The 13,498-nt window shown below is 40.8% G+C and overlaps 1 protein-coding gene across 1 annotated transcript; it reads right to left on the bottom strand.

Annotated features, from left to right (window-relative positions):
- Nucleotides 1-1,768: 1,768 nt before the first annotated feature.
- Nucleotides 1,769-11,233, bottom strand: LOC309552538 (uncharacterized protein; the record flags this gene model as incomplete). The annotated part of the gene is made up of 2 exons (XM_082253493.1): nt 1,769-2,648; nt 11,118-11,233. The coding sequence occupies 2 exons, from the start codon at nt 11,231-11,233 to the stop codon at nt 1,769-1,771; spliced, it is 996 nt and encodes a 331-aa protein (XP_082109619.1).
- Nucleotides 11,234-13,498: the final 2,265 nt, after the last annotated feature.

Genomic DNA, 13,498 nt, shown 5'->3' with positions numbered 1-13,498 from the left:
CTACAAGTCTCAGTATGCAAATAGAGACAGATAGGTGAAGTGTGAAGTTGGAGTACCTCTTCTTCCACTATTAGCATGCTGAGACTTGTAGTCCACCTATATGTCACAATTTGGTGGACTACAAGTCTCAGTATGCAAATAGAGACAGATAGGTGAAGTGTGAAGTTGGAGTACCTCTTTTTCCACTATTAGCATGCTGAGACTTGTAGTCCACCTATATGTCACAATTTGGTGGACTACAAGTCTCAGTATGCAAATAGAGACAGATAGGTGAAGTTGGAGTACCTTATCTTCCACTATTAGCATACTGAGAATTGTAGTCCACTTTTCAGTCACGTCAGTCATTTTATTATGTTCATTGTATGTTCTTTTCCTAGGTAAAAAAATTATTACAAGATGGAGGTCACAGAGAGACCGGTATAGACGGGAGCTCAACGAGGAGGCTGAGGAGAGCAGGAGTGGGGCAGGGGCCAGTCATAGGAAACGGAGCCCCTTCTTTGAGATGTTGGGATTTCTCCGAAACGTAATGGACTTAAGACCGTGAGTACTAAGCTGCATTGATCTTCCCAAAATTAAAGAAATATATCAGAGACTCAAACATTATCCCACATTTATCAATGTATTGTCTAAATAAATTTACAACATTTATCACAGCACCAGCTCCAACCTTACAGGCACAGAAGAGGAGGCGGAAGAAGGGACTGATGCCGAAATAGCTGATCAAGCAAGTGATCATGAGAGCCAACAAGCTCCATCGGCACCATCGTCCTCGCAAGCTCTGAGTACGGAGCCAAGACAGCATGTGCCCGTAAGTTTAATAAACCAAAAGCCCCATTGTGAAATGTTGTTAAAGACAAATGTTCTTAAAAAATTTCTCTACTGTGCAGGTACGCCCTATTCGAGCACCAAACTCTCGAGGGGCCCAAAGAAGAAGGCAGGCCCCGACAGAAATGGACACAGCCATGATGGGATTCATGCAGGACATGAGATCTATGAGGAGGAATGACGTCATGGATCCCTTTAATGACCCTACCAACTATGATGCTAGTTTCCTAAGAAGCCTTTATCATCACCTATCACAGACCCCAAGTAACCTCAAAATGGAGGTACAAATGTTAATCACTAATTTCACCATTTCGTGTGTAAGGTCTGCACTATCTGGGGAACCCCTGCCTGACTTTAATATGCCACCCAGGCCGTACCACCAAACATCTAACCCATCTGCCCATCATGGGTATGGATATCAGGCATACCCCCATGCTAACCAAATGCAGCCGTATTATAGACCCACAACCCCTAACCTCCCAACATTTGGACCCCCGAGTCACCTACCATCTTTTCCCCCGAGTCACCCCTCCAGCAGCCAGCAAAACCCCTCCAGTTGCCAGCCAAACCCCTCCAGCAGCCAGCCAAACACCTCCAGCAGCCAGCCAAACCCCCCAAGCTCAATTGACTCTTTCAGTTCCCAGGCCCACTCATTTAGTTCATCCCAAGCTTCCACTCAATTCGGTTCCCCTAGTCCCTACTATCACGACCTGTAATGTGCCAACATAATATGTCTGTGTCTCTTAACATGTTCTGTTGCTAGACACCTTGCACTCAAATTTCGTCTGTTCTAAGTACATGTTTGCACTTATGGTGTTGTTTTTGCACTTATGGTGTTGTTTTTGATGTTAAATAAAAATAATTTTACAGCGAGGAAAAAGTGTTTTTATGCTTTTATTGAACAAAAGGAAAAGTAATTAACAATTGACAATCTTGACACTGATTAAATATGGGCATACTGCCATGGAACCTCTCCTTCAGGGTACATAAAATAATCAGCAAATTTTTCTCTTAGAGCAAGAACAGAGTAGTTTGGCCGCACTCCACTATATTGCACAGAGGGCAAATGTGTTTCATCATCCTCCTCCAGGCTGATGCCTTCTTTATCACGAATAATATTATGGAGCACACAGCATGCTTTGATCACTTCTTCTGCATTCTCCACGTTAAGTTGGATGGCACTATGGAAAATGCGCCACTTACTTGTTAAAATTCCAAATGTACATTCAACATACCTTCTTGCTCTACTAAGTCTGTAGTTAAAAATCCTTTTTTGTGTTGTTAAATTATGTTTGCCATATGGCCTTAAAAGATGACTTGAGAGCAAAAATGCTTCATCAGCCACTAAGACGTGCGGCATATCCGGTCCAGATGTTCCTGGCAGTGGCTTGTCAACAGGTAGGTTCAGACGGCCGTCTAACAACCTTTTCCCCATTGTGGATGTCCTGAACACCCGGGAGTCAGCAGTGCTACCATATGCCCCAACATCCACTATAACGAATTTGTAATTACTATCACAGATAGCCATCAACACTAATGAGAAATATTTTTTATAATTAAAATATCTTGAGCCTGAACCAGGAGGCATTTTAATACGTATATGTTTTCCGTCAAGAGCTCCAAGGCAGTTGGGGAATTGGGTCTTCATCAAAAAACCGTCGGCTATTTCCAACCACACATGTTCATCAGGGACAGGCATCGCAAGTGGACTTAGCTCCTCCCATATGGCCTTGCAGGTGTCATGAACAATAGTTGCTATTGTGGAGATCCCCAATAAAAAGTAATGGTTTAAAGACGTAAATGACTGTCCTGATGCAAGAAACCTAGTCAGAAGAAAAATAGACAAGAATTAATGGAAAAGTAAAATTTCAAGTGCAATTACATGTTTATTTTTGGATTAGTGTCTAGGGGGGGGGGGCTTAAAAGTGTCCCTGTGAAGTTTCATCTCTGTAGCATGTCCAGAACCCCCAAAAAATTATCATTTTTCTTATAATTTTTATTCGAACATGAATACTGCTTCTCTCCACCTTACTGTTTTTCTTGCAGGCATTTATCGGTCATTTTTTGAGGCAGGCATGACATTTTTTGGATTTAGTGTCTAGGGGGTCTAACAAGTGTCCCTGTGAAGTTTCATCTCCGTAACATGTCCAGAACCCCCAAAAAATGATCATTTACATGAATACGGCTTCTCTCCACCTTGCTGTTTTTCTAGCAGGCATTTATCGGTCATTTTTTGAGGCAGGCATGAAATGTTTTGGATTTAGTGTCTAGGGGGTCTAACAAGTGTCCCTGTGAAGTTTCATCTCCATAGCATGTCCAGAACCCCCAAAATATTATCATTTTTCTTATAATTTTTATTCTAACATGAATACGGCTTCTCTCCACCTTACTGTGTTTCTTGCAGACATTTATCGGTCATTTTTTGAGGCAGGCATGACATTTTTTGGATTTAGTGTCTAGGGGGTCTAACAAGTGTCCCTATGAAGTTTCATCTCCGTAGCATGTCCAGAACCCCCAAAAAATTATCATTTACATGAATACGGCTTCTCTCCACCTTGCTGTTTTTCTTGCAGGCATTTATCTATCATTTTTTGAGGCAGGCATGACATTTTTTGGATTTAGTGTGTGGGGGGGTCAAAAATCCAAACAAAACCATGCCTGCCAAAAAAAATGCCCGATAAATGCCTGCAAGAAAAAAAGCCAGTTGGAGAGAAGCCGTATTAATGTTCTTTTTTTTTTTTTTTTACTTTATTTTTATTTGCATATAAAATCTCAATTTACAGAGTTCCACCAATTTGGTTTAGATTCACAAGTTACATAATTACATTATGCATCAAAAAGGCACGCAAAAGAAATACATATACATTTTTCCCTTCCCACCCTCCCCCTCCCTCCCAGAATTCCTCCCCTACTTGCCAGCCGTTTCGCTCTAGGATGCTTCCCCATAGTAGATATGCTAGTTATTTATCTCAGTATATTTAGTTGATTTTTTAAATTCTTTCCATTTCCCCCATTTCCTTATCATATTTCTTGGGATCTCCTCTTGTGTATTACATAGGTATTCCATATTATATTTATTATTTATCTTTTTACACCATTCCTTTATTTTCGGACTCTCCTTTTCTCTCCATTTTTTTGGTATGGTTCCTTTTGCTGTATTCAGCATTGTTGGGACCAAAGTCATTTTATATTTCTTTAAAGGTATTGTTGTTTTGTGAAATAGGCATGCCCATGGATCGTCCGGCACTTTTATTTCGGTGATGTCTTCAATCAGTTGTCTTACCTCTAGCCAAAAATCTCTTATTTTGGGACATTCCCAAAATAAATGATAAATTGTACCTATGTTGCCGCAGTCCCGCCAGCATTTATCTGTCTTGCCTAGTTGGTATTTGTTTATCACTTCTGGGGTGATGTACCACCTGTATAGACATTTGTAGTTTAATTCTGTAGTACTGACATCTATGGCTGTGGATCCCGCCATCCCCAGTACAATCCCTAGCTCCTGTCCTTGCAAGTGTGTTCCTATTTCTTTCTCCCATTTTCCTATAAATGGGGGTTTCTCCATACTGTGCCATTCCGTCAGCATTTTGTAAATCTGAGACACTCCATGCCTTTGCATGCTAGAGTAACTCAGTTTCTCGATATTGTTGAGATTTTTTTCCGACCTAATCGGCTGTGGTAATGAGCTGACAAAATGTTTCAGCTGGAGATATCTCCAATTATCTATTTTTATATTATTATTTTCTTGTTTTAATTTCTGAAGTGTTTTAATGTGCCCTTTGTGTAAAATATCTTTTAATTGAGTGTTCCCTATCCAATTTCCCCCCTGTTCTTCCTCCCCGGGTGGGAAATATTTAGTGCCATTTAATGCTATCATTGGTGAGTTATATTCCCATTTCAGTTGCTTATTTATTCCATCCCATATTTTATAGACTACTTTTGTCAACTCATGTGCTCCCTGCGTTCCCCTATATTTTGGTGGAATCCAAATTGTTTTGTGTAACTGGTTATTATTTTGTGTACATTCTATCTCTACCCATCTTTTTTCTCTCCTTTCTATTTTTGTCCAGTCCACCATTCGTGTGATAATTACCGCCTTATAATACCTCTCTATGTCTGGGGTGGCTAATCCTCCCTGTGCTTTGCTTCTTGTCAGGATCTTGTACTGTACTCTGGGTTTTTTCCACTGCCAAATATACTTTGTCAGTAGGTTTCTAATTACCCTAAAAAAATTTGCGGGGATGTTTATTGGCAATAAAGAGAAGGTGTATAAGATTTTTGGCAGAAGAAACATCTTAACAACATTGTTTCTTCCAATCCATGAGATTTGACCATTTGATTTCTTTCTTATTTCTGTTTTTATTTCGTTCAGTAACGGTATATAATTAGCTTGATATAATTTTTCAGTTTGAGGAGTTAAATATATCCCTAAGTATTTTAGTTTTTCTTTTGTCCACGTATATGGGAAGTGTGTTTTTATACTTTGTTCTTCCTGAGTATTTAACCTTATGTTGAGAATCTCTGATTTTATTGGATTTATTTTAAAGTTTGACAGCTTTCCATAATCTTTTAGCTCCTTTTGAATATTTGGGAGAGTGATCCTTGGATTTGTGACAATGAAAAGCAAGTCGTCGGCGTATGCTGCGACTTTGTGTTCTTCTTGATTTACCTTCACTCCTTTTATGTCTACATTTTGTCTAATTTTTGCCAGTAATGGTTCCAGGGTTAACACAAACAGTAGGGGTGACAGGGGGCACCCCTGTCTTGTCCCATTACTCATTCCAAATTTCTCTGATAAGCTTCCATTTATTTTTATTTTTGCTGTGGGGTTATTATATAATGCTTCTATCCATTGCCTCATTCTTAGTCCAATCCCTAAACTTTTTATGGTTTCTTTCATGAAGTCCCAGTCGACCCTATCAAAAGCCTTTTCGGCATCAATTGATAATAGGATGGAGGGGACTTCATGTTTTGTTGTTTTTTGTAAAAGTAACAAGGTACGTATAACATTATCCTTACCTTCTCGACCTGGAACGAATCCAGTCTGGTCCGGATGGATCCACATTTTTAATAAATCTTTTAATCTCGTTGCCAGAATTTTCGCAAATAATTTTGTATCTGTATTTAACAACGCGATTGGCCTATAACTAGAGCATAGGGTTTGATCTTTACCTTCTTTCGGTATGACCGTTATATGTGCCATTAGAGATTCTTCTCTTAGTTCTTCCTTCCCTATTTTATTCAAATATTCTAGCATTTTTGGTATTAATATTTCTTTAAATCTTTTATAGTACTTTATTGTGTATCCATCTGGACCTGGACTCCTACCATTTTGAGTGGTTTTTAATGCTTCTCTTATTTCACTTTCAGTAATTGGCGCTTCAAGGAGTTCCAATTTATCTTCTGGGATCTTGGGCAGGTTTGCTTCCTCAATATATTTTTGGATATTAATTATTCTTTCCTGCCTTATTTTTGAGGTTTCTTTCTTCCGGACGTTATATAACGTACTATAGAAGGCATGGAACGCTTTAGCTATTTCTGTAGTTGGATTTACTGTTTCATTTTTACTGTTTTTGATTTTTTCTATATAATTTTTTGATTTTTTCTTCCTCAGTAATCTTGCTAGGGATTTCCCTGGTTTATTTCCAAAGTTGTATCTGTATCTAGCTATCTTATTGAAGTGATTTCTAGATTCTTCTTCCAATAGATCTTTTAAATCATCTCTTTTAATTATAAGGTTTCCCTCTGTTTCTTTTTTAAATTCTTTTTTGTGTTTTTGTTCTAGATCATATATTTCTCTTATGAGTGTATTAATTTGATTGGACCTCTCTTTCTTTTTTTTTGAGGCACTGGCTATTAATATCCCTCGAATATACGCTTTGTGTGCTTCCCAGAGTGTAGCGGATGATATTTCTGGCGTATCATTCTCTTGAAAGAATAGCTCTAGTTCTTTTTCTAATCTATTTCCTATTTCTTCATCTAGAATTAGTTCTTCATTTAACCTCCATGTTCCCATACTTTTGTGGTGTGTCGGTGTCTTGATTGTTAGGGTTAGGGGGGCATGGTCTGACAGTGTGATTGTGCCTATTTCTGTAGTTTCTACAAATTCCAACAGGCGGTGGTCAATAAAAAAGTAATCCAGTCTTGAGTACATCGAGTGTATTGAGGAGTAGTAAGTATAGTCTCTTTTTTTTGGATGTTGAACCCTCCATGCATCTACTAATTGGCTCTGATGTAACTTTACCCTTATTTTCCTCAGTTTTTGGTCTCCTAACGTCCTTACTCCCGATGTACTATCGACATTTGGATCTAAACAAAAATTTATATCTCCTGCCATTATCAGGTAGCCTTTTTTAAAGCTCTCTAGATCATACAGGATTCTCCCCAGATATTCACTTGGTTTTTTATTTGGATTATAAATATTGGCCAATGTCAGCTCCATCCCCCTTATTTGTCCCTTAAGGAAAATGTATCGACCGTTCGGGTCTGTTTTCATTTCTTCTAAAGAGAATTCTGTATTTCCAGCTATTCCTATTGCTACTCCTCTTGCACGTTCTATTGGTGAGTCTCCGTAATACCATTTAGGAAAGTGTTTAGAAAAAAGTTTTAAATTCGAGTGAAGAGAGATGTGCGTTTCCTGTAGAAAAGCAATATTTGCTGCTTCTCTCCTCAACTCTTCCAATATCTTATACCTTTTTGTATGGGAGTTTAATCCTCTTACATTGTATGTTATTATTTTTAGTTGTTCATCTTTCATTTTTTTTTCCTTCTGCTTGATCCAGTTCCTCCACAAACAGGGGGGCACCGGATCAATTCAAATTCCACTAACAGCATACTACCAGTGTTGTTAGTCTGGCAGGCTTTTAAAATTCCTTTTCTTTTTTGGCAATGGAGAGTTTCCCTATCCCTACCCTTCCCCTCCTCTCTCACCCTCCCCCCCCCTCCCCTCCCCCCCGCCTCCGTCCCCTTCCGTCTCATGTTGATGTTTTCCTGATCCATTGTTGATCTTAGGGTATTTAGTTGTTTCTTTGGGTCATTCTCCCTGATACCCATTCCTTTGGGGTGGTGCTCTAATGGGTTAGCACGATATACCTCCCTCCTCAGCCGGAAGGACGTTCCGGCTTTGGGGGGGGGCTATCCTGCTTCCTTTGTATAGCTTACCTCCCTTCCTCTCCCTCCCTCCTCCCCCCACTCCCCCGACCCCCCCCTCCCCCAGTCCCCCCACACAGTTCGCATCTGTAAAAAAGGCCACTCCCCGCAAAGCAGGAGAGGGGGAGAAAAAAAAAAAAAAAAAAAAAAAACACATCCCCTCCCGATTTGCATTATTTGGGCAGTGTTCCGCGTATTTTATCGTTTGTTTTTTCTGGCTAATGTCCATTGCTGTTCTTCCGTCTGTGAGTTTCTTCCTAGTTCGTCTTCCCTGTCATCTTCATACCATCCAGGCAGGTTTGGTTCCTGTATATCCAGTTTTTTGCAAAATTCTTGAGTTTCCTCTGGAAAGATGAGTTTTGCTGATCGCCCGTCTCTTTTTCCTATTAAACTGGCTGGAAACCCCCAATTATATCTGATTCCTTGTTTTTGCATCTCTTCTGTCAAGGGTTTTAAAATTCTTCTCCTCCTCAGTGTTTCCGGTGCCAGATCTGTAAATATCTGTATCTTGTCGTTTTCTGTATTTACTGCGTTTAATAATGATTTATTCTTCTTTAGGTTTTCCCATATTTGTGCTTTATCTGTATAATTTTGAAACCTGATTATCACATCTCTAGGTGATTCTGCTGGGGCTCCTGACGGTTTTCTTATGCGATGTGCTCTGTCGATCAGCAATTGGTCTTCTTCCCTTCTACCTAATACTGGGTTTAGGATTTTTTGAAGTTTTTCTTCTAAATTTTCTTCGTGTGTTGTATCTTTTAAGCCTCGGATCCTCAAATTTTTTCGTCTAGCTCTATTCTCTTGATCCTCTAGTTTATAAGCTAGATCTCTGGCTTTTTTCTTGGTCTCATTTATTTCCTTTCTCATTCCCTGTATTATTTTTCTTTGGTCCTCTTGTTTTTTTTCTAGTTCTTCTACTCGTCCCAGGGCGTGTCCCAGGTCCATCTGGACCCGTCCTAGGTCGGTTTGGATTTTAACCAATTCGATTTTTAAAGATTTTTCCAATCCTGCGAACATTTCTCGCATTTCACCTTTTGTGGGGGCATGCTCTTTTATTTCTCCCTGCTCTTCCTCCTCTCCCTCGTCGTTTTCAATCCTTATGCTTAATTCTGAATTTGCTGGACTGATTGGTGATTTAGCTACTTCAGCTTTTGGATTTTTCTCTACTTTCTTCTTGTCTGTTCCTTGTTGTTTTCCCTGGGAAGATTTTTCTAAGGGATTTTCTTGTGTCATAAATTTCCTTATTGTATTAGGGCTTGAGGATACCCTTGGTGATTTTGCGGTGGCTCCTCCTCTTGTGGATTTACCTCTCATTATGTAGAGAGTTGTTCCGCGGTTCTTTTATAGAATCTCAGAACCTCCTATGATAGTGCTCCAAAATCAGGTATAGCTTATTAATGATCAGAAAAAGATTTTGTCTACCTTCAAGCCAGAGGAAGACACAGACCATCCAGGTAGCCTCTATTTTGAATCAATGTTCACAGGCGATTATAGGAGGTATGAGGCATGGGGCACTTCCAGCCTCCCACCTCCCTGCTCAAGTTCTTATACAGGCTAGTGTGAGTCCCGGCCTTAAGTATTTAAGAAGTGGGAGAGAGAGAAGACAATAGAGCAGAGGGGAAGCTCAGGCTGTATGTTGTAGCAAGGTGGTTGAGTAATGTCAGGTATTATTTCACAGAGAGAGTGTTAATCATTTTAAATGTTTTATATATAGCCCCAAGGTCTTTATTTATACTTGTGATCTTCTTATGAGTCTCTGTGTACGGTTATTAAGGGACCGTATAGAATAAAAAAATTTGCTGGTTTGGGGTATTGAAAGACTGTTGTGGCTATTAATCCAATAAGAAACACTTTATGGAAGGTTGCTGGTTTAAACAGGGAGCAGCTGAATCAGTCTCAGGTGTGTTAACATTGACATTTTACCATACTGCTTTGTTGTATGCCTCTAGGGAGTCTTTATATGACCTTCAGATAGACAGTGAAATGACAGTAGGTATAGTATAGGAAGAGGGATTACTCCTCTATAACTCACGGTTTTGTAGACTGTCCCTTTTTCAAAAGTTTTTCCTTTTTTCCCGTTTTCTCCTTAGCTTCCAGCCCTCAGGCATCAGGACATCCGCATCTCCGGATGGATTGGCTCAAATGGACCTGGCAGCTCTCTTGGGGTCCGCTCCCTCGGGACCTGTTCGCCTGGTGGCGTTTACTGACCGTGTCCAGCCCCCCGCACTGCCGGTTAGTGAGGAGGTCTCTCCTGTCGCCGCTATGGCTGCTCACCTGCGTTCCTGTGCAGGAGACAGGGCTCTCCAGCGCCGACTCCGTGAGCTGTAAGCGTGCGAGGATCCTCCGGATGTTGATGCTGCGTGGGATCGTCGCTACAGACCGTGGAGGGAGACGTCGGGGAGGGTGGGGGGGGGGTCAGCAGAGTTTACCCCTCGCAGCGCCAGCGCTCATCCCCGGGAGCTTAGGCGTCCAGAGTCTGGCCGGAGGCGGGTCGGGAGTAGTCAGGTTCCCTGATGCCTCCATTAGCAGGAGATAGCCCTCTCCCCCTCCGTCCTACGTGCGTGCCGATAGGCTCCTCCCCCTCATGACGGCCGCAGTCTCCGCTCTAATTCATCCCTCGTATTAATGTTCTAATACAAATTATAAGAAAAATGATAATTTTGGGGGGTTTTGGACATGCTACAGAGCTGAAACTTCACAGGGACACTTTTTAGACCCCCCCAGACACTAATCCCAAAAAAGTCATGCCTGCCTCAAAAAATGACCGATAAATGTGCAAGAAAAACAGCAAGGTGGAGAGAAGAAATATATTCATGTTTTAATAAAAAAATTATAAAATGCTCTTTCTTGTTCAATATTCAAATTATTAAATATTACTCGCAGAAAATAAAAAAAATTTTTTTTTCAAAAAATGTTTTTTTTTTCTTTTTTTAAGACATAAAAAAGCAGAGATGATTAAATACCACCAAAAGAAAGCTCTATTTGACCGTGCAATTGTCATTCAAAGTGTGAGAGCGCTGAAAGTTGAAAATTGGGCTGGCCAGGAAGGGGAGTAAAGTGCACGGTAGGGAAGTGGTTAAAATTATAGCAACAGGTGAGTTGGGGGACTCTTTACATTAGCATGACAACAGCAGCTGACTTACCTGAGTGTGACTAGAAGACGCTCCGCTGTAGGCACACAGCGTCTCATATTCGTGTCCATTCGCTGAAGACGTGTTAACAATTTATCCAGGAGGAAATCAAAGGTGGTTACAGACATCCTAGTGAAATTAAAAAATTTAACTGGATAACGTCTCAAATCGGCGAAGTGTAGAGAAAAAAATCCCTCAGAGGGCCTCTTCAGCATCATGGGATGCGACCAATAGATGCGACATTTTCTCAGAAATTTCTTCCTCCTCCGGCTCTCCACTCTCCTCACGTAACACATTAGCATGAGGCATGTCACCTCGTCCCAAAATCTGGAAGGGGCCATTGCTTGTTTTGCGAGGAAAGATGCAGGAAAGACGCAAGAACACACAGGAACACACAGGAAACACACTGTGTCTTTCACTGTGACCACAAAGCAGCATGGGAAACCCAATGCATGCTGGGGAAGTGCAAAGGGACTTGGGAAATAATAAAAAAGGATGAAAAAAAAAAAGGATGAAAAACGGATCTAAAACGGAAGAAAAACGGATGGAAAATGTATAGCAATATGAGAAAAAAAGGATATCAGCAGACGAAAAACGGACATCGGCGGACAAAAAACGGACGTCGGCGGACGCAAAACGGATGTCGGCGGATGCAAAACGGACGTCGGCGGATGCAAAAACGGACGTCAGCGGATGCAAAAACGGACGTCGGCGGATACAAAAATTGACATCCGTGTCCGTTTTTAAAGTGACTGAACTGAAGAAGAAAACTGAACGTCCGTGTGAAAGGACCCATATGCACATTGTAGCCAATTTCAACAGGTGATACCTGATCATAACAGCGTGTGATCTTTAATACATTCACAATAAAATAAATATGGGGTCCCGCCGTGCACCTCCATGTGTGCACTTTGCTTAAACCTTCCTCTTTCATACATGTGTACAGGCTGAGGGCCCCAGTTGTGCAGATCTACTCCCGTTGCTATAGGAGATGATTCACAGCTGAAGGAGTGCCAACAACATCTCCCTTACTGCAAGAGGCTATCCCACCTGCAGCATGTACATGCTCAATGACAGGCTGCTAAAGAAACCTTTATTACTCCTGGTAACCACTGTATCTTCACACTGAATGAACTCTTGTACTTATGTCTTCATACCCAATTGTGTTTAATGACCTGATCTGTAGACTATGTGTGTCAGTTATTTACATTGCACCCCTTCAGACCAGGCAAAGGCAATGTTTCAAAAGCTTTACTTGAAGAATTTATTAACATGACAACAAAGACAATGGACAGTCCAAGATAAAGTGCAAACTTTCCCTAACATCCCTAGTATCTAGCTACAGGCTTGTGACTGCCCCAGCATACCTGCTCAAGCTCATATCTGGAATTTAGCTCTGGCTTTAGCAGGACACTGACAGTTCAGTCTCCAGCAACAGCACCAGGCAGAGCATCCCTTGTGTGTAAGAATTCCCCCTAGGATCAGAGCCCTCGTCCCTTTTATAGCACACAGGACCAGAGGGTCAGACCCAAGAAAAACCCCTAACTTCCTGCCAGGGCAGCAGTAACTACTACCTGTTTACACACTAATAATGTAACTCCTGCCAATGCTGCTGAAAGTTACATAGTCCTATCATCTTGCTTGACCCTTAGCATCTTATAGATGGCAGGTCTAGTCTGGGACTGTACCCTGCACTATGCGTTCCCCATGCAGGCAGTGTACAATTAACAAACATTTTCTAGCTGACAGGTACAAGAGTCTTTTGACAGAAGATACTAATAAAGCTTCTTCTACCAAGTAATTCTAAAATTCTGTCTGATTTTTTATTTTTTTTGTGGTACCTATAGTTTTGCATGTTAAAAAAAGGTTCCCATTTGGCTGATAATATAAGTACACTTTAATTACAATACTCCATAAGCAATATTTATAATTTTTTTTTTATTACATGTCCATAAAGTAGAATGATTTGCAAGTTGGCATTGTAGAAGTTCATGAATATTCTCAAACAAATTAACTAGCAGTCTTAATTTGTAAAACATACTCCACAGTTCCTCTTTTTGCAAATTCCTAAACAGCCCATAAATAGGATATTGTAAGGTTACTTCCTAATTCATAATTCTAGGAATCTGTTTAGGGTAAACATTTAAAGCCCCGTACACACGTACCGATCGTCGGCCAAATGATCGGCCATCTTTTGTCCAGGGCTGTCCTGTCCGCTGAAAAGTGCAAAAGACTGCACAAGAATTTTGTCGGCCAACAACAGCCGACTGCAGAAGTGATGTCATGTGATGGTTAACTTTCCGTGTCTTTTTTCTTCTCTGAGCATGCCCAGTCTTGCAAATCTGCTGATTGTCGGCCGAAATCTGTACTGACTGACGCACAATCGGCCGTTC

This window comes from Pelophylax lessonae (assembly GCF_965119305.1).
Source record: "Pelophylax lessonae genome assembly, chromosome: 4".
NCBI lineage: Eukaryota > Metazoa > Chordata > Amphibia > Anura > Ranidae > Pelophylax > Pelophylax lessonae.
This window is presented reverse-complemented; position numbering and strand designations above follow the sequence as displayed.